The following is a 21,591-nucleotide window of genomic DNA, read 5'->3' as shown; positions in this document are numbered from 1 at the left end:
TTTAGTCTTACAGGGGCCATTCTTGCTTCCTGCATGAGCTCAATTGGCACTGCATTAAGAAATGCTTTCTTTTCTCCGCCTCCGACTGGAGAGGCAGAGAACAGCCAGCGGGGAGCCCCCCATCGCCCTCTCCTCCTTCTCCTTTGCAGACTTGTCTGGTCCTCTCTTCAAGCCATCTCAGCTGGTGGCCTCCCTGCCTTTTGTGGGAGGGAGTTCCACAAGTTTAACTCTGCGCTGCATGAAGAAGTGCTCTATCTTCTCTGCCCTCCACCTTCCAACAGTCACGTCTTCCTTTCTTGCATAGCTGAGGTTTTAGGTTTTAGGGGACATTTCATGTCCGAATGTTTCTGGGCGGCTACAACCTTCTACAAGGTAGGCTCAAGCAGTATGTGGACCAAGAACTCCCAGAAGTGCAAGCTGGATTTCGAAGGGGCAGAGGAACCAGAGACCAAATTGCAAACATGCGCTGGATTATGGAGACCACACAACATCCTTTGACTGTGTCGACCACAGCAAACTATGGCAAGTTCTTAAATAAATGGGAGTGCCTGATCACCTCATCTGTCTCCTGAGAAATCTCTTTGTGGGACAAGAAGCTACAGTTAGAACTGGATATGGAACAACTGATTGGTTCAAAATTGGGAAAGGATTTTGACAAGGCTGTATATTGTCTTCCTGCTTATTTAACTTATATGCAGAATTCATCATGCGAAAGGCTGGGCTGGATGAATCCCAAGCCGGAATTAAGATTGCTGGAAGAAATATCAACAACCTCAGATATGCAGATGACACAACCTTGATAGCAGAAAGTGAGGAGGAATTAACGAACCTTTTAACGAGGGTGAAAAAGGAGAGCGCAAAATATGGTTTGAAGCTCGACATCAAAAAACGAAGATCATGGCCACTGGTCCCATCACCTCCTGGCAAACAGAAGGGGAAGAAATGGAGGCAGTGAGAGATTTTACTTTCTTGGGCTCCATGATCACTGCAGATGGTGAGAGCAGCCACGAAATTAAAAGACACCTGCTTCTTGGGAGAAAAGCGATAATAAACCTAGACAGCATCTTAAAAAGCAGAGACATCACCTTACCAACAAAGGTCCGTATACTTAAAGCTATGGTTTTCCCAGTAGTGATGTATGGAAGTGAGAGCTGGACCATCAAGAAGGCTGATCACCGAAGAATTGATGCTTTTGAATTATGGTGCTGGAGGAGACTCTTGAGAGTCCCATGGACTGCAAGAAGATCAAACCGATCCATTCTGAAGGAAATCAGCCCTGAGTGCTCACTGGAAGGACAGATCCTGAAGCTGAGGCTCCAAGATTTTGGCCACCTCAGGAGAAGAGAAGACTCCCTGGAAAAGACCCTGATGCTGGGAAAGATTGAGGGCACAAGGAGAAGGGGAGGACAGAGGACAAGATGGTGGGACAGTGTTCTTGAAGCTACCAGCATGAGGGAGGCAGTGGAAGACAGGCGTGCCTGGCGTGCTCTGGTCCAGGGGGTCACGAAGAGTCAGACACGACTAAACGACTCAACAACAACAACAACCTCAGTTAATAAATGTGAGTCTGAGATGGGTTTATTCCCATGCGTTCCTCCCTCCCTTGACCCAAAGATCCTCCCCCTAAAGCAGCCCGCCGCTCATCGGAGCAAAGGAAGCGCAGAGCTGCCGCCCTCCTGCGAGCTCGCCCCTCCCTGGCAGGACCCTCCACTCCTTGACTTGGGGGATCGTTGTCCCCCCCCCACATGAGCAGAGCAGCCCTCCATGCACCCCCTGAAGCCCTGGTACCCCCTTCTCCCAATGGGGTCTGTCGGGAGAGGGGGACGGGAGACTCACCGGGTCCCCGGAGGCGCCACGAGGCAGCAGATGCAGAGGGTCGATCGTCGCCCCCACCCCGGCAGGGAGGGAGGGGCTTTTGCCAAGGAGGTCCCCCCCTTTTCCCTGTCCTCTTGGTGGCTCCGTGCATTAAACCCTTGGCAAGCCGGGCGCACCACCCCTCCCTCTCAAAACAGGAGCTCGCAGGCGCCGCGTGCGCCGAGCGGAGACCCAGAGCTGTTGCCACAGCATTGCAGAGTTGGGAGGAACCCCCCGCGGCCATCTAGTCCAACCCCCAGCGAGGCAGGGATCGCCTTTTACCGTTGGACCCTCCTGGCTGGCGGTGCGCGTCCTTCCTTCCCTTGGCCAGAAGCAGAACAGCTTTGTTTCCCGGCCACGAAACAGATTCCTCCGCCGCGTCTCCCCAAAAAGAAGAGGAAGAAGAAGGGGAGTCAGCGGGAGGGACAGGCCCCCCTCGGGTGGGAAGGGGAAGACGATGGGGGTGCTAAGGGTCCCCAGCTGAGCTGGCTCAGCAACGGGCTGGACCGAGTGAAAGATGGCGAGTCCCGGGGGCGCAGACGGTGGGCGCAGGGACCGAACAGAACGGAGCAGGGGGGCGGGGGTTAGTGGCTAGGTTGCTGCTGCTGTTAATATTGTTTTGGGTTTGTTTGGTTTTAGGTTTAAACCTTATTCTCATGATTGTGACCAAAATCACAATCCAAACTTTTCAATGAAACTGTCGTTAAAAGCCAAAAACTCATCACACATTTCTATTACAGATTATAAGGAAAAAATTCCGGGGTGAGAGTCCAACTCCTCAGGGTGTAATTGACCGCGGGTGTATGCTGTCAGTAAAAGAAGGAACTTCCAGTCAAGCAATTTGGAGCTCTTCTTCTTTGGCGATCCCTCATAGCCGAGTAAGATTGTCTTCCATTAACACAGTTTTAACAATGAGTCCGTAAGTGACTGTGGAGGCCAATTCTGGATCCACACGTCCTTCCACAGTGGAGACACAGGTTTCCTGGCAGGAGTTGACCACGGTGAGAATTTGCCGAATATGCCTTCCTCATAGCTCTTTCTCCCTTTCATCTGGAATTTCGTGCTTCTTCAAAGCCCATGACACCTTAGGTAAAGGCTGTTCTCCAGTTGGAGCGCTAGCAGGCAAGTGTTTCCCAATTGTTGGTGTTTATACTACATTTTTAAAAAATTGCCTTGAGACGGTCTTTCAACCTCTTTTGTTGACCACCAGCATTATGCTTTCCACCTTAAGTACCCGCCACCCAAAGAACAATAAAACTATCTATGCATATCCTTGCCCTCCAGCCTTCCTGAGGATGGGCTTTGGGAACACCGGACCTCGGCAAACCCATCAGCGGGGGGGGGGGTGTCCATTGTTTCCCTCAAGGTAGGGGTGCTGTGTACGTGACTGTGTGTCTCAGGGATTATGGAGGCAGGGGGAGCCCTGGTTTCCCCTCTTCCAGAGGAGTCATTAGACATTGGAACCAAGAAAATAGGTCAAACCGTTGAATTTTGGAGATTATTTGATTCTATACTGGATAGTCGGAGGAAACAGTACCATACATGGTAACCACCTATTGCTTCAGTTTTCTTTTCTGAGCTTCTTTGCTGTTTTGTGTGTTTATGGTGCCTGTGTCAATGGTCATTGTCTTGGCCTTAGTTAAGAGGCTGTGGTGGGGACTTGCGATTTTTGGGGAGTTGTGGTTTTAACACAGAAATGCAAAAAAATGCAAACCTTTCAAATTTTGCCTTTAAGAACAGTCCCTGCTGCAGTAGGAGCCCTGCACCCTCATTGGCTAGCCAGGAGGTATATTGCCTACTTGTCTGAGCTACTGAACGTGGCAAATACGAAATCCCCCTCTCCCCACATGTTCAGTTATATGTCAGTGTTCGTGTAGGAAATTAAGCAATGCGTACGAAAGCCACAGAGATCGTTGTGCAAGTTGTGCTGATTGTGGGCCAGAGGAACAAGTGCAGCAGTTGCAGACCTCAGAACACACCCAGGGAGTTGGGGGAGGTTGTGTAGAGAACAATTCCTGCCCCTCCGCAGAGAAGGAAGAGACTCGTGGTGGTGGTGCTGAGGGGGACACACGCAGCAGAGTGCAGAGCTAACAGGATGTCCCTGGAGGTGTCCTGTCTTCCAGGTGCAAAGATTCAAGATGTGACAGAGAAGTTGCCAAGTCTTATAGAAAGCCCACTGGCCACTACCCCTTCCTTTGTTTTCCTGTGGGTACAACCAAGACGGCCACACACAACCTTCAACATATAGCAAGGGACCAGGAGACTCTGGGCAGGAAGCTGGAGAGCCTTGGGGCACAGGTGGTCTTCCCACCACTCCTTCCTGTGGAAGGCTGTGGCCCAGGAAGAGGGAGGAAAATACTGGATGAGAACTTTCTGAGGGGAGGAGCTGTTCGACAGTGGAACGGACTCCCTTGGACAGTGGTGGACTCTTCTTCCTTGGAGGTTTTTAAGCAGAGGTTGGAGGCCGTCTGCCAGGGATGCTTCAACTGAGATGCCTGCATTGCAGGGGGTCAGACTAGAGGACCTCTAGTGTCCTTTCCAACTCTACCATTCTATGAAACAAACAAATAAATATTTTCCAATTACTATGGTCCCAATTGAGTCAGGGCTTTCAACACTAATACTAATTGGGCCCAGAAACACCTCTCACATTTCATTGCATCCTCCGTGACAGTTTTTCAATATGAAGGGCATCCGAATATAGAAAGAGCTACAGTTTCTTTGATATGTGACACAGGTGAGAATGCGTGAACTGTGGCTGCAAATAGCCCCAAAGTCTTTCCTTTATGGAAAAAGTTAATATAACTCTAAATATTACATTTACATCAATTGCCATGAACATTCCTCTTGATAGCATCAAGTCTGGGCCCCTTTAACTGCTTCTTCCCTTGCCAGGAGTTGGAGCTTGTCCTGCTTCTGTCATGGACCCTTTAGTTGAGACTCCTGCATTGCAGGCAGTTGGACTAGATCAGCCTCAGAGTCCCCTTCAACTCTACAGTTGCATGATTCCATGACCATACTCAATGTCTTAAGGAGGCAGCTGCATTCAGTCTCAGCCAAATCCATGGTAATGCCAGTGGCCAGGAAACCTCTGTGACTCAGTTCCCACCAGCCTGACACTCCAATGTTGGCATGATAAACAAATCAGAAACCAATGTCAAAAAAGAAATATTGGGCAGTGAGTGTGCACTCCATGGTCTTGAGAAACAAGGCCAACCTTTTTGCTAGGTTGCCAAAGTAAAAGACCACTGTTTTTGAAGGACAGATTCACAGCTGTCCATGGAGGCACAGGCCTATTCTGTGTCCAGGGCAGCTGTCTGCCAGCTCCATCTGTTATGTGGGCTGAGACCCTCCCTGCCCGCAGACTGTAGCACTAGAGTGGTGCATGCTCTGGTTATCTCCCACTTGGACTACTGCAATGCGCTCTACGTGGGGGCTACCTTTGAAGGTGATCTGGAAACTACAACTAATCCGGAATGCGGCAGCTAGACTGGGGACTGGGATCAGCCATCGGGACCACATAGTACTGGTCTTAAAGGATCTTCACTGGTTCCCAGTACATTTCCAAGCACAAGCCTAAATGGCCTCACTGAGTACACCTGAAGAGGCTTCTCCACCCACATCGTTCAGCCCAGACACTGAGGTCCAGCTCCAAGGGTCTTCTTGCAGTTAGTTCCGTGCCTGCGAGAAGTGAGGTTATAGGGAACCAGGCAGAGGGCCTTCTCAGTATTAGCGCCCACCCTGTTGAACGCCCTCCCATCAGATGTCAAGGAAATTAAAAAAACTCTATCACTTTCCGTATACATCTGAAGGGAGACCTGTAAATGGAAGCTTTTTAATGTTTTATGTTTTTATATACAGTGGTACCTCTGGATGTGAACGGGATCCTGAAGCGAACGCAACCCACGTCTGCACGTGCGCGGGTAGTGATCCACCACTTCTGTGCATGACGTCATTTTGAATGTCTGTGCATGTGCGAGCGGCAAATCCCGGAAGTAACGCAGAGCGCAACCCAAAAACGTTCAACCTGAAGCAACTTCAACCCGAGGTATGACTGTATGTTGGAAGCTTCCCAGAATGGCTGTGGCAACCCAATCAGATGGGCAGGGTACAAATAAGATCACTACTACTACTACTACTACTACTACTACTACTACTAATACTACTACTACTGTAATCCTCATCCTCCTCATTAAATCATCCTAAAATTAAATTTGTACACAGTTATTACTATGGTTCCCCCCTGCTGTGAGTTGTTTGATGGCCCATGAGATGGGCGTTGTGACTGAAGCTCTTTCCACATTCCAAGGACCCGTGTGATTTCTCCCCAGTATGGATTCTTTGATGGGAAGTGAGACTTGCCCTCTTACTGTACCCCTTTCCACATTCCAAGCACTGATAAGGTTTCTCCCCACTGTGAGTTCTTTGATGCGAAGTGAGACTTTCCTTCCGGGTGAAGCTCTTTCCACATTCCCGGCACTGATAGGGTTTCTCCCCTGTGTGAATTCTATGATGGGCCTTGAGATTAGAGCTCTTTCTGAAGCTCTTTGTACATTCTGAGCACTGATATGGTTTCTCCCCTTTATGAATCATCTGATGATCTGTAAGATGGACATTCTCACTGAATCTCTTTCTACATTCCAAGCACTGATATGGCTTCTCCACTGAATGAATTCTTTTATGAGCCATGAAGCTTTCCTTCCGACTGAAGCTCTTTCCACACTCTTGGCATTGATGGTGTTCCTCTCCATGGTGAATTCTCTGGTGTTGATGGAAGGCTTGGCTTCTGTTAAAGCTCTTTCCACATTTCAAGCACTGATATATTTTCTTCTCACTGTGAATTCCTTGATGGGAAGTGAGACTTTTCTTCCAAGTGAAGCTCTTTCCACATTTCAAACACTGATATGGTTTCTCCCCAGTGTGGATTCTTTGATGGGCCATAAGATTGGACCTCTTACAGAAGCTCTTTCCACATTCTATGCACTGATGTGGTTTCTCCCCTGTATGGATTATTTGATGGGCGGTGAGATTGGAGCTCTTTCTGAAGCTCCTTCTACACTCTAAACACTGATATGTTTTCTCCCCTGTATGAATTCTTTGATGGGTCATGAGATGGAAGTTTTTACGGAATCTTTTTCCACATTCTAAACACTGATATGGTTTCTGATCGCTGTGAGTTCTTTGATGGGAATAGAGATTGGCCCTCTTAATGAAGCTCTTTCCACATTCCAAGCACTGATATGGTTTCTCCCCAGTATGCATTCTTTGATGGGAAGTGAGATTGGCTCTCTGATTGAAGCTCCTTCCACATTCCAAGCACTGGTAGGGTTTCTCCCCTGTATGAATTCTTTCATGGCAGGTTAGATTGGCCCTTTGGCTGAAACTCTTTCCGCATTGCAAGCACTGGTAGGGTTTCTCCCCACTGTGAGTTCTTTGATGGGCAGTGAGATGGGAGGTGCGAATGAAGTTCTTTCCACATTCCAAGCACTGATATAGTTTCTCCCCACTGTGAATTCTTTGATGGGAAATGAGACTATCTTTCCACTTGAAGTTCTTTCCACATTCTGAACACTGATATGGTTTCTTCCTCATGGGATTTATTTGATGGAAAGTGGAATGCAATCTCTGTCTGAAACGCTCTCCACACTCCAAATATTTATATGGCTTCTCCACTGTGTGAATTTTGTCCTGGTCTCCTTTGTTCTTACTTCCCAGTTTATCACCACCTGCAGTACAGAGAGAAATGGATTAGACCCACAGGAAAAAATGAACCCTCAAATTATTGAACAACGCTAATGAATGCTTGTGATAGAGGAAGAACTGAAGGGAGATCTTCCTCTCCTATTGCATGGAGCCCAGATGGCCCCGTAGTTTCCCGGGAGCTCAGGGCAATGAAACAATTGCTGAGATGGCTAGAGAGCTAGTGGTGGAAAACTCATTCTGAATTGGGCTGGACACTGGTTAGAGCTCAGCACTGAGCCTACCAAGTGGTGATAGCGATGGCGAGGACTTTATTCACCGCCTCTATAGCCTCTGCAGAAAACAGCACCAGGAGATTCTTTCAGGTGGTTCACAATACAATGGAACCACCTTTGCCATTGGGGCCTGGTGAGGACCCCAAGACCTCCTGCCATCATTTTGCGGGTTTTTGCAGATAAAGTTGCTCAGTTTTGGAAAGAGGTAGACTCCACCATGGCACCAGAGCTGGAGAAGGAGAATGCTAGGGTCCTGTCTAGTCAAGTTGCATGGGACCAATTCCAATCTGTTACCTTCGAGGATGTGGACAGGATGCTTGGGCAAGTGAAACTAACCACCTGCCTCTTTGATCCTTGCCCATCCTGGCTCATAAAAGAGACTGAAATTAGACTCGTCATGGGACTGAAACTGCCTTGGTCGCTCTGGTTGATGATCTCCGGCAGGCTAGGGACAAAGGTGAAAGCTGTTTCCTACTTCTGCTGGATCTCTCAGCAGCCTTTGATATCACCAACCATGACATCCTTCTGGACCGTCTAGAAGAGCTGGGAGCTGGGGTCCCGGTTATGCAGTGGTTCCCCTCCTTCTCCTGGGCCATGTCCAGAAAGTGGTGTTGGGGGATGAGTGTTCAGACCCCTGGGCTCTCACTTGTGGGGTGCCTCAGGGCTTTGTCCTCTCCCCCATGCTTTGTAATATCTATATGAAGCCACTGGGAGAGATCATCTGGAAGGTTGGGCTGGGTGATACCCAGCCCTACCTCTCCTTTATATCAGAACCAATGAGAGTGGTGAATGCCCTGTGTGGTTGTCTGGAGGTGGTTGGAGGATGGACGGTGGATGGAGCTTAAATCCCAACAAGACTGAAGACCACTTTTGGGGGGACAGGAGGCAGGCAGGGGGGGCTTCCTGTTCCTGAATGGGGTAGCTATGTCCCTAAAGATCCAGGTGTGCAGCCTAGGGATCATTTTGGACTCACAGCTTTCCATGGAGGCACAGGTCAATTCTGTGCCCAGGGCAGCTGTCTGCCAGCTCCATCTGGTACGCCGGCTGAGACCTTCCCTGACTTGCCAGAGTGGTGCAAGTTCTTGTTATTTCCTGCTTGGTGGACAAATGCCAGCTCCCTTGGCCTGAAGCGAGATGGCGCCACACCCCATAGTCGCCTTTGACTGGACTTAACTGTCCAGGGGTCCTTTACTTTTACCTTTTGCACTCTGTGTGGGGCTACCTTTGAAGATAACTCGGAAACGACAACTAATCCAGAATGCGGCAGCTAGACTGGTGACTGGGAGCGGCCACCAAGAATGTATAACGCCAGTCCTAAAAAATATTCACTGGCTCACGATCCATTTCTGAGCACCATTCGAAGTGTTATTACAGTGGAACCTCGGGTTACGTACCGTCCTCCTTACGAACACTTCGGGTAACGAGATCCGCTAACCCGGAAGTAGGTGTTCCGGGTAGCGAACTTTGCCCTGAGAGGTAAGCGGAAGTCACACGCCGCCGGTGTGGCGGCAGCGGGAGGCCCCATTAGCGAAAGCACGCCTCAGGTTAAGAATGGTTTTGGGTTAAGAACGGACCTCTGCAACAAATTAAGTTCGTAAATGGAGGTACCACTGTATTATTATTTACAACAGAGTTGGATTTTGTTTGGCCCAATCATGGAATCTGTTCCATCTCAGTCGTCTCTTTGGACAACTTAACACCAACAGGAGCAATAACAAAGGACCTGAGAGAAGCTACTCTGAAGCCTACATTTTAAAAGGCCTGGGTAGTTCAGATCAGCCTGATCAGAGTTTAAAATGGCATAAATGGAGCAAGAATATTTACAGACAAAACAGTCAATAGTTCTCCGTTCAAGATGAGTTACCGTATTTTTCGCACCATAGGACCCACTTTTTCCCTCCTAAAAAGCAAGGGAAAATGTGTGTGCGTCCTATGGAGCGAATGCAGGGGGGAGGCAGGCAGGAAAAGCCCCCAAGAGCCGCACACAAGCTTCGTACGCTCTTGCGGGCTTTTCCCCAGGAGGGAGAAGAGACTGACTGGCCGCATAGTCCCTTCTCCCTCCTCGGGGAAAAGCCCCCAAGAGCGGCGTGCTCTTTAAAGGCTGCGTGGCTCCTGCGGGCTTTTCTACGAGGTGGGGGAATCCCCCCACCTCTCAGAAAAGCCAGGAGAAGCCGCGCAGCCCCTTTAAAGAGTGTGCGGCTTCTGCGGGAGGTGGGGGAAGCTGCAGCAGATTCCCTCCTCCCAGGCTCCCTTTGAAGCGGCAATGTGGGAGGGGAGCAGCTTACACTCGTGTAAGCAGCTCCTCTCCCACTTTCCTGCTTCAAAGCAACTACGGAGGAGGGAAGGAAAGGGACCATGGATCCTCCACTGCTTGCGGCTGCCAGTGGCGTAGCGTGGGTTGTGAGCACCCGGGGCAAGGCAAGTAATTTGCGCCCCCAACCTGTGGATTTGCGCCCCCTAACCCATTGATTTGCCCTAGCCCCAGATGTTGCGCCCGGTGCGGCCGGCCCCCCCTGCACCCCCCACGCTACGCCACTGGCGGCTGCAGCGGATTCCCTCCTCCTGGGCTCCCTTTGAAGCAGGAAAGTGGGAGGGGAGCAGCTTACACTCGTGTAAGCAGCTCCTCTCCCACTTTCCTGCTTCAAAGTGGAGGGAATCCACTGCAGTTGCGAGCAGAGGATCCATGGCTCCGCTTCCTTCCCTCGAAGCAGGGTGCGGGGGTGCAGGGGGTAAAGACGGCAGGAAATAGATGCCGGGCAGGAAGACACAACCACACTTTGACCACTGGAAAGTCCACCTCAGCCTCCCCAGATTTCCACTGAGACGGCCAGTCTCAATGGCCATAAGTCAGGCTCAGCATTATTAACTGGACTTAGATAAGCCATGGTTCCCCTTCCTACCCTCCTCTGAGGCTCGCTTTAAAGCAGCAAAGCGGACAGGAGCCACCCGCTTTGCTGCTTTAAATAGTTTAGTGCAACATTTGATTCAGAATATTTTTTTCTGTATTTTCCTCCTCTAAAAACTAGGTGCGCCCTGAACTTCCGGGGTGGCGCCACCAGCAATGGCGGACTCCCTCTGAACTGGAGGGAATAGCTCCGCGGGAAACGGGTCTTCTCCGCTACGGCGAAGCGGGGACCCTTTCAAAAATCACAGGCGGATGAAGCCTGTGACCATGGGACTCAGCGGGCACCTTTAGCGCCCCCCCAACTCTCTAAGGAACCCACTAACGGGCTCCGAAGTGAAGAGGGGGAAGTGGCGCGGTGCTGAGAGTCAACAGCTATTTCCGTGGAGCGAAGCCGCATAGCTGTTGCCGGAGAGCGCTGCCTTTTTCCTGGGACAATTTGGACTTTAAAATAAGCACCCGTGAGTACTTAGATTTAGAACAATTGGACATCAAATAAGGACTAGCGAGCAGAAAAGAATTGGATCTTAAATACCTATTTTAATTTGGTACGGAACGGGAAGGTCTAAACAGGAAGTCAGCCTTCCGTTCTTTTGTAAACAAAATAAAGCAAAGACAACTTAAGCTAGAGCTAAGAAAATCAGCTTTAAAGGACTGGATTTCATCATTTATAATTGTGGAACCCCCCTTTGACAGCAGGAGAAGGGGGAGGATTATTTTTAGACTGTTTAAAGTGAGTTTAAACTGAAGTAACTTTCCTCCGCCCTGATACTGGAGCGGGGGTGTCAGGACTGACGTTTGAAGTTCATTGACCAGAAATAAGTGTTTTTGACAGATAGCTAAAAGAAGAGAAACATAGTGATTCCATTGTTCCTTTTCGCATTTGAAAGGAATAAATATTGACAAAGTATTTTAAAAAGGGAAACTCTGTTGCAAGAACAAATAGAAGTTTTTCCCCCTAGAGGGAGACTGTGAAACTGTAACCAACTCCAGGGAGCCGGCAGCTGTTATAGATTACAATCGTGGGAATAGGCATCTGACCTTGCAGGACAATGTATTCAGAAGCCTTGTTGTGTGCTTTTTATAAAACAAATGCCCTACTGGAACAATTACATGAAAAGGTGAACTGGATGGCGACTTCGACTAGAAATTTGGAACAGGCAGTGGGAAACTTTGAACAGGCAGTGGGAAAATATGTGGAGCCCACTCAGGAATTAAATCAGGAGTGCGCCCTATGGTCAGGTGCGTCCTATGGTCAGGTGCGTCCTATGGAGCGAAAAATACGGTATATCCCAGATAAGAATCCCAGGTGCTCTAAATGGTTCTGTTGCACTCCATCAAAATCTGGGAGGTTCTTCACTGAGATATGTATGGAATCTCAAAACACACATTATGATCCAGCAGGGAGCCTTACTGAGAGAGGCCACAATCCCGCGATTCTCCTCCATGACTTCCTTATGCAGAGCTCTCTGGTCAGGATCCAGCAACGCCCACTCCTCATATGTAAAATGAACAGCAACATCTTCAAAGCACACTGGACCCTAAAAGAGAAAGAGAAAGTTCTCCTCTCAGTATTTTAATAATGGACATTAATCTTAGTGTAAATGGGTGGAACTCCACATTGCACAACATAACCCATTTTCCAGATGGAAGGATTCTCACTCTCCACTCCCTGTGTGCCCTTCTGTTGCCCTCAAGCCCACTTCAAGGGGTGCAAGGGGGCCCTGGGGGGGAGAAGCACTTGGAGGGGGGAAAGTGCCATTGTGAAATGGATGGGTCTGGGTAGGTCCTCCTGGCCACTGTTCTGTATGGTTTGTCAACCGCTCAGAAGCCTGTTTCAGCATCCATCGATCAATCTGGAAATAAATTTATAATGACTGGTAAATCAGACTAGTGACATTCAGAAGGCGAGTTAAGGCAAGGTGGCTGTCCTCATTCTCAGCAATTGAACCTTCTCAAATGTCATTTCCAGCCCTTGCTAAGGGCAGCCAAGAGGAGGAGAGAGATTCCTTGGGGGCCAGAGGCACTCTGACTGCCCCACCCCTCAGCCCCCTTCCCCACAGGGCTCCCTCCCTCTACCTGAGCTGCTTCCACAGCCGTTGCTTCTCCTTCACCACCAGGAACAGATGGATGAGGAGGTCTTGCTGGCATCATCTGGTCACCTGCAAGGGACAGAGGTAAGTGGGAAGCCAGGAGTGCAGCTGCTCTCCAAAAAGTCTCACCTTCTGAGTGTGAGAATGTTGTGGGTAGCAGGAGAGGATATATTGATTAAATATTATCCTTCCTAATTCACACGACTGAGTTTGACTGCTTATGTTACATCCCACACTAAGTGCATTTGTTGAAGAAGTGTGCATGCACACGAAAGCTCATACCAAGAACTAACTTAGTTGGTCTTTAAGGTGCTACTGGAAGGGAAAAAAAATTTTGTTTTGTTTTAAGTGCATTTGGACATTTGTACCCATTTCATAATTTAGATGTGTAAAAGGTACACATCTCCTTGGGGCTCTTGGCTCCAAGTGTCCTCCCCCAAAGATGAAAAGAACCCATGGATTTGTTTTGATATCCACAGAAAGGGACCAAACGGAGAACTGACTCCTTCCTTACCCAGCAGCCTCTCTCTGGTGTCCAATGGAATTCTTTCGGTCTCAGAGGAATCTGGGCCCATTTCTGCAAACAGATCCTGCCTCTGAAACAGCAACAGATTCAAAACAGAAAATATGAAGAAGGGTTGGAAAAGGAATGACAGGGACTTCCGGTTAGCGCCGGCGCTTAATGGCGGATCTCAACCGGAGCTCCGGGAGAGATCTGCTTCGTGGGTTCGGGTCCTGTCAGCTACGGCGAAGCGGGGACCCCTAAAAATCACAGGCGCGTTGCCTGTGAACTGGAGACTCGGCGGGCACCTTTGCGCCCCCCCGACGCTGCGAAATAGCCTTTTTAAAGGCTCCGGAGGAGCGGAGGGGTCTTGGAGCGGTGCTGAGAGTCGTTTTCACCCAGCCTGCGAAGCGAAGCCGCGTCGCCATTAGCGGAGAGCGCTGACTTCTTCCCGGGAAATTGGATTAAAAGAACAACTATCCGTGAGTAGGATTGACCGCTAAAATATAATTGGACACTAAAAGTAAAGAAATTGGGCACCGAGACGGACAAGCACTAAAAAGGAAGTCTGCTTTCCGTTCTGTAGCAAGATCAAAGCGAAAGGCACTCTAGCTGTAACTGCTTGAGAGGAAACTTGCGGGATTTAAGAAATCCACCACCAAAGCAAAGAACTCCCCCCCCCGAAGGCAGGAGGGGGGGGAAGAAGATTTTAAAAGTGTTTCCCTGCCAATTTAAAAGAATTGGATTAAGTATCGCTGCTCTTTAACCTGGGATCGGACTGCCGGAGAAAAGGAACCGGCTAAGGACTGTTGCTATAAGAAGCTAAAAAATATCTCAAATTGACTTTGCTTACTTCCAATTTGAAACACTGTTTCTGTGGTATTATAAAGTTACTTACAGGACACTATTGACTGGGATCCCCTTGAAAAAGGAAAGAAAAATTGAAAGGGACTAGGAAACCTTTATTCCTTCTTTTTTGAAGAGTGTGGGATTACTTTGAGAAGCATAGAACTGACTCTACGCCCCCTAGAGGACCTACAAATTGTTTCAGCAACAAGTGGAGTTTAAAATTTGAGAACTTTGTTTGTGAGTTTCAAAGTCTGGGAATGACCTTGACTAAAAGACTTTGTTATGGCAGATGGTAAAGAGAAAGGGGAGTTACAAGAAACAACCTTGAGATCTGGCAGACAATACAAAATTGACACTTACATGCAAAGAAGGGCTTCTGTAACAGGAGCCTCTGGAACTATAGTGGCTGCAAAGCCAAAAGCGAAAGCAATGTCTACAGAAGAATCATTTGCTAAGGTATTGGAGAAGATAAATGACTCTTTGGAGGAACTAAAAAAGCAAGGTGCGGAGACTAAATTGCAAGTTGCTGAAACTAAAGTACAAGTTGCTGAAACAAATAAAAAAATTGAAGAAATCTCTGGGAAAATTGACCTAAATACTAAAAGTATAACTGACCTAGGGAATAAAGTGAACTCAAATGCAGAAGCAATTGGGAAATTATTGGAAGATTCATCTATAACACGAAAGATAGCCGAGGAAGCTAAGGAAATTGCAACTGCTGCGGAGGAAAAATTTCCACCAGTTTACAAGAAATTGGATGAATATGAACTGGCACTCTCTATGCAGGATATGCAACGCAAGGAGAGGAACCTGAGGATCAGACTTGTGCCGGAAAAGGAAGGAGAGAACTTGGTGGATGATTTGACAAAAGAATTTTCTGATTTTTGGAAGCAGGAGCTGAAGAAAGAAGATTTTAAGATAGAAAGTGCATTTAGATTGGGAATAAGACAGAAGAGAAATCGACCCAGAGATTGTCTTATTACCTTAAGATCAAAGGAGGAGCGAGATAAAATATTGAACCTGCACTACCAAACAGCCCTTCGAATTGAAGACTCTTTTATTGAGATCTTTAAAGACATCCCTAAGAGTATCTTGGACGCAAGAGGACATTATAAAGACCTGGTGACACTGCTGAAGAAGAACTACATACCATTCAGGTGGGAATTTCCCCAAGGCTTGTCTTTTAAATATAAGGGAAAGAAGAGAAGAATAAAGACTGTAAGTGATAAAGACAAGTTCTTGGGAGAACACGAAGAAGACCTACAGAAAGAGACATTTCCAGGACAAGGGCATCCATCACTGGACACGAACACGGTACCACCGACAGACGAGGAACAAAAACAGGGAGCTGTAGGAGGAAGGAGTAAATAATCCCATCATGGCTCTGCAACTTCTAACCTGGAATTGTAATGGCTTAAATATTCCCAGGAAGAGAAAAAATATATTTCATGCCTTAAAGAAAGACCAATTGGACTTGATTTGCCTACAAGAGACCCACGTGACAAGAGCACACAGAAAATTATTAATAAATAAAAGACTGGGACAGGAATTTATATCTTCAGACAGAGTAAAAAAGAGAGGAGTGGTGATCTATGCAAAAGAAAAATTGCAACCGAAACAAATTTTTAAAGATGATCAAGGAAGATATTTGGCAATTGAAATTCAATCTCAAGGAGAGAAGTATTTGATAGTGGGAATCTATGCACCAAACGAAGGGAAAGCTGAATTTTTTAAGAAGTTGCATGAAATTTTGATGGACCATATGGATTACAACTTAATTTTGATGGGAGATATGAATGGAGTGGTTTCAACAAATATGGACAAGGCACAAAGACAGGTAATAACAAAAGATGGAAGACTACCAAAGACTTTTTTTGAAATGACTGACAATATGGATTTGATTGATATTTGGAGAACAAAACACCCATTAGAAAGAGAGGGAACCTTCTTTTCTGAAGCCAAAATGACATGGACAAGGATTGACCAAATCTGGGTGACTAGCAGTATGGCTCCGAATATAAAAAAAGTAGAAATCTGCCCAAAAACTTTCTCCGACCATAATGCTGTAAAGATGGTGATGAGGCAAACAACAACTGGTTCCTTCAGATGGAGAATGAATGACACCTTATTTAGAGACGAGGAGATCAGCAAGAAGGCCCAAAAAACCTTGAAAGACTATTTTGAAATCAACTTAAGGTCTGAAGTAGAAAAAAGAATAGTATGGGACGCAAGCAAAGCCGTGATGAGAGGGTTTTTGATTCAGCAAAATACTTTAAAGAAGAGAAAGCAAAATGAGAAAAAGGAGAGAATTTTGGAAAAGATAAAAGAAGGGGAAAAACAATTAAGATCGAAGCCAAAATCCCAAGAGATTCTAAGAGAAATTAAATTTCATCAAACACAATATATGGAACTGATGAATCAAGAATTAGAGTGGAGAATTAAACAAATGAGACAAAAGACTTTTGAATCTGCTGATAAATGTGGCAAGTTACTGGCTTGGCAAATAAAGAAGAGACAAAAACTCAACACGGTAACAAATATAGAAGTGGAAGGAAAAAACATAAGCAACCCAGCGGAAATTAGGAATTGTTTTCAGAACTACTTTAGACAACTTTACACACAAGGGCCGCAAAAAGAAATGGACATACAACAGTTCCTCGAGGAAAATGGGCTGAAAAAGGTTTCGCATGAAAGTAAGATAATATTGAACCAGGAGATATCAGCACAAGAAATAGAAGATGCCATTCAAGGCATGACGCTGGGCAAATCCCCTGGACCGGATGGACTGACTTCCAAATACTATAAAGTTTTGAAGGAAGGGTTGATACAACCTTTGAAGGAAGTCTGCAATGAGATTATGGAGGGGAAAAGGGCACCCGATACGTGGAGAGAGGCCTACATTACACTTATACCAAAGACAGAGACTGAAAAGACCCAACTTAAAAACTACCGACCCATCTCGTTATTGAATGTGGATTACAAAATCTTTGCTGATATTTTGGCAAAAAGACTGAAGAGAGTTTTGATGGAGGAGATTCACGGGGACCAAGCGGGCTTTCTCCCAAAAAGGCACTTGTCGAACAATGTAAGGAATATAATTGACATTTTGGAAAAGCTGGAAGTGAACATAAACACTAAAGCTGTTTTGATATTTGTGGATGCCGAGAAAGCCTTTGACAACATTTCTTGGAGTTTTATGTTGAAGAACCTCCGGGGGATGGGGGTAGGCCAAGGGTTTGAAAATGGTATAGGTGCAATATACTCTGAACAGAAAGCCAAACTAATTGTAAATAATGTGGTTACAGAAGAGTTCAAGATTGAAAAAGGGACACGCCAGGGGTGCCCTATCTCCCCATTACTTTTTATATCGGTCCTGGAGGTTTTGCTTAATATGATTAGGAGGGACCAGTTGGTTAAAGGGATTCAGGTCGGAGCTAAACAATATAAACTGAGAGCATTTGCAGATGACTTAGTACTTACATTGCAAGAGCCAGAAGCTAGCACGAAAAGAGTTTTGGAAATAATTCAAGAGTTTGGTCAAATGGCAGGATTTAAATTGAATAAGTCTAAGACAAAGGTTTTGGAGAAAAATTTGACACAGATAGAAAAGGAAAGGTTCCAGAATGAGACAGGGTTGACTGTGGTTAAAAAAGTGAAAAATTTGGGTATAAATATGACAGCTAAAAATGTGAATTTGTTTAAAGATAATTATGAAAAAACTTGGAGAGAAGTGAAAAAAGATTTGGAGATTTGGTCCAACTTGAAGCTTTCCTTGTTAGGCCGTATTGCAGCTATAAAGATGAATGTATTGCCAAGAATGTTGTTTTTGTTCCAAGCATTGCAAATAATTGATAAAATGGATTGTTTCAAGAGGTGGCAAAAAGACATATCTAAATTTGTCTGGCAGGGCAAAAAGCCCAGAATTAAATTTAAGATACTAACGGATTCAAAGGAAAGAGGGGGGTTTGCCCTGCCAGACTTTAAACTTTACTATGAAGCGGCAGCTTTCTGCTGGCTGAAAGAATGGCTACTTCTTGAAAACACAGACATTTTGGATTTGGAAGGTTTTAATAACATTTTTGGGTGGCATGCATATTTGTGGTATGACAAGGTTAAAGCACATAAAAGTTTTAAAAATCATATTGTCAGAAAAGCACTACTAAATGTCTGGGACAGATATAAAGACTTGCTGGAAAATAAAACTCCAAGGTGGCTGTCGCCAATGGAAGCTAAGGCAGTTAAAAAGTTAAATATGGAGTCCAAGTGGCCAAGATACTGGGAAATTTTGGAAAAGGAAGGGGACAAATTGAGATTGCAGAGTTTTGAGAAATTAAAAGGGAAGGTGAGAGACTGGTTCCACTACCATCAAATTAATGAAGCGTTTAAACTGGACAGTAAAATTGGCTTCCAGGTGGAAAAATCAAAATTGGAGACAGAACTGTTAGAACCCAGTACTAAGAATTTGTCCAAAATGTATAATTTGCTGCTGAAATGGAATACACAAGATGAAACGGTTAAATCGGTCATGATTAAATGGGCTCAGGACATTGGTCATAATATTTTGTTTGCTGATTGGGAAAAGTTGTGGACCACCGGGATAAAATTTACGGCATGTAATGCCTTAAGAGAAAACATTATGAAAATGATATATAGGTGGTACATAACCCCAGTCAAGCTTGCAAAGATTTACCATGTGCCTGACAACAAATGTTGGAAATGTAAAGAAACTGAAGGTACATTTTTTCATCTTTGGTGGACCTGCCCGAAGATTAAGGCATTCTGGGAAATGATCTATAATGAACTTAAAAAGGTATTTAAATATACTTTCCCCAAGAAACCAGAGGCCTTTCTCTTGGGTATTGTCGGCCAAGGGGTGTTAAAGACGGATATAACTTTCTTTATGTATGCTACAACAGCAGCTAGAATACTCATTGCGAAGTACTGGAAGACGCAAGAACTACCCACACTGGAAGAATGGCAGATGAAGGTGATAGACTATATGGGCTTGGCAGAAATGACGAGCAGAATCCGAAACCAGGGAAGAGAAGCAGCGCAAGAAGAATGGAAAAAATTCAAGGACTATTTAAAGAAATATCACAAAGTTAATGAAAGTTAGAATGATGTTGGACTGGAAAGTAAATGGTTACTATTAGCAATGGTTAAGACAAGGAAAATAAGGAAGAATAGTCTAAATTTAAATTAAAATAAGGGAAGATTTGCTGAACAATCGATAAGAATTTGGAATACAGAAAGGGGAGGCATGAGGAAGTCGGGGAAGATAGGATATGAAATTAGGATATGAAATGATACATGTTTTTTGTTTTGTTTTTGTTTTTGTATGTTTATGTTTGTTGTATTGTGTTTATATGGAAAAATAAAAATATTTTTAAAAAAAAAAAAAAAGGAAAAGGAATGACAGAGGCAAAAACTGAAGGGCAATCTGATAACATTCAATGGCTGCTTTCCAAAACAAGGATGAACCATTAGTAGAGCTTTTGGGGATGTTCTCCTTCCTGTTTGGAGCCCCTTGGGAGTATCCAGAGGAAAGTCTCTCTCACCTGCTGCTCTGCCTGCTTCTTCTCCTCTGCCTGACTCAGGAGGAAACCTTCGGCCAGGGCCACTGCCTGGGAACTGGTCTCAGCTCCACATTCCCTAACCCAACTCTCCATCTCCGGCGGAAGGACAGCCAGGAACTGCTCCAAGATCACCAGGTCCAGCATCTCAGCTTTCGTGTGCTTTTCTGGCTTCAGCCACTCATGGCAAAAGTGGTAGAGTCGGCTGCAAACTTCTCGGAGTCCTTTGGTCTCCTGGGAGCAGAACCACCTGAACTGCCGGCTCTGCGCCTCTGAGCGAAGGGTGTCCTCCTCACCCAGGATCTTCTGCACAGAGTTTTCCCAGAATCCCCCACTGCTCCCAGTTCTGATGTCATCATGTCTTCCTGCTTCAGGCCCAGCTGAGTCTTGCTCATGCATCTGTGCTCTCAGGAAGCCTGCAAGAGAGATGAAGGAATCCTTGATGATCTGACAAGTTCTGACCATATAAATTAGAGGTGCTAGGAAATTCTACAAAACACTATCAAACCTATAGTTACGTAAATCCAACTAACAATACCACCCACAACGTAACCAGCTGTGTTTAAGCATATGACTTCTTTATACATCACATATACATACTTCTTTTCACATTATCAAATTAAGTAGAAGTTGTGGGCCTCAAAATATCCTCTGAACATTGGAGGGGCTGCGTGTCTGAATGGACACGCCAGTGTCAGCCAGGAGTCTGGATAGCAGCCCTGTCTGCTTCATGGGTGGGTGGGGGTGGGGAAAGCTTTGCCTCTGACGGAAGGAGAGTGGAGGGCCCACTTGCATCTGGAGGAGCTCAGCACCAGAAGAGAAGAGGAGCCCTGCAGGATCAGGCCAAAGGGGCCCCTCTTGAGTCCAGCCTCCTCTTCCCACAGGGGCCAACCAGGGGCCCCTCATGGGAAGCCCACCAGCAGGACTGGGGCGCAAGAGCCACTTTCTCCACCTGCAGCAACTGGGACTTTGAAGCCTTGCAGCCTCCGACGGGGAGACAGAGCACAGGACCCCCCCTCGCCCTCTCCTCCCGCTCCACCAACTGGCCTCGTCCTCTTTCAAAGCCATCTCGAATCGGTGGGTTTAATTCCACACGGTGAGATGGAGCCATTTTCTTTTCTGTGTCCTAAATCTTCCAGCCTTTCTCACTGAGGCCAAGCTCTCCGTTTTACATCTGGCTACAACTTCAGTTAATAAATGTAAATCTGAATTTGGGGGTTGGGGTTAGCATGCCTTCCCCCCCCCGATCCAAAGACCCTCCCCAAAGGGGCAAAGGAAGCGCAGAGCTGCCGCTCTCCTGCGCCCTCGCCCCTCTCGCCAGGACCCTCTGCTCCTTGATTTTGGGATCGTCGTTCCCCCTCCTTGCAGGAGCTGAGCAGCCCCCGCCCCATGCACGCCCCCCTGCAGCCCTGGGACCCCCTTCTCCCAATGGGGCCCTATGGGTCAAGGGAGAGGGGACTCACCGGGTCCCAGGAGGGGCCACGGAGGCAACATTTTCAGAGAAAGGCAACAGCCCCCCCTTTATTGGCGGGCCTCTCCAGGAAGGCAGCTCAGATCCCTTTAACTCTTGAAGGAAGGTGCTTTTCCTATGGAGGACCTGCCCCCCCCTTACATCCTGTCCCTTCTAGGAAGCCAGCTCTGCTCCTTTTAACCCTAACCTCCTTTTCCCAGTATAGCTCTACAATTATACCATTATAGCCCTCGTTACACTGGATTCCCCCCCCCCCCCATGATCCCTGTCTGCTAATCCGTTTAGATCTTGCTTCAGGTCTGGCGATGGAATGCGGATAAAATCCTCAGTTTTAATATGTAGTGATGTATGGAAGTGAGAGCTGGACCACAA

The 21,591-nt window shown here is 46.7% G+C and overlaps 2 protein-coding genes across 9 annotated transcripts in view; one reads left to right on the top strand and one right to left on the bottom strand.

Annotated features, from left to right (window-relative positions):
• Positions 1–9,869, top strand: part of LOC310743095 (uncharacterized protein) — a 135,363-nt gene extending 125,494 nt beyond the window's left edge. Inside the window, exon 2 of the mRNA XM_083573198.1 lies at positions 9,690–9,869. The gene's annotated coding sequence lies outside the window, so the exon portion shown is untranslated. The remainder of the gene's footprint in view (positions 1–9,689) is intronic.
• Positions 1–21,591, bottom strand: part of LOC310742874 (uncharacterized protein) — a 168,255-nt gene that overhangs the window by 144,090 nt on the left and 2,574 nt on the right. The window contains exons 1-5 of one of the 8 annotated variants that reach the window (XM_083572604.1): positions 21,212–21,386; positions 19,734–20,164; positions 13,339–13,420; positions 12,811–12,893; positions 12,146–12,272 (exon numbers count right to left, since the gene is read on the bottom strand). The exons of 4 other annotated variants lie outside the window; for them this stretch is intronic. In XM_083572604.1, coding sequence (XP_083428730.1) covers positions 12,146–12,272; positions 12,811–12,893; positions 13,339–13,420; positions 19,734–20,164; positions 21,212–21,242 — 754 coding nt within the window. In that variant the 5' untranslated portion in view covers positions 21,243–21,386. Of the gene's footprint in view, positions 1–12,145; positions 12,273–12,810; positions 12,894–13,338; positions 13,421–19,733; positions 20,165–21,211; positions 21,399–21,591 lie in introns of those variants that run through there. 3 more of the 8 variants (XM_083572608.1, XM_083572605.1, XM_083572606.1) reach the window with 3 other exon arrangements.

The sequence above is a fragment of the Podarcis filfolensis genome (assembly GCF_964270895.1).
Source record: "Podarcis filfolensis genome assembly, chromosome: 10".
NCBI classification, from domain to species: Eukaryota; Metazoa; Chordata; class Lepidosauria; order Squamata; family Lacertidae; genus Podarcis; species Podarcis filfolensis.
The sequence above is the reverse complement of the archived record's forward strand: the minus strand, read 5'-3'. Positions and strand labels throughout refer to the sequence as shown.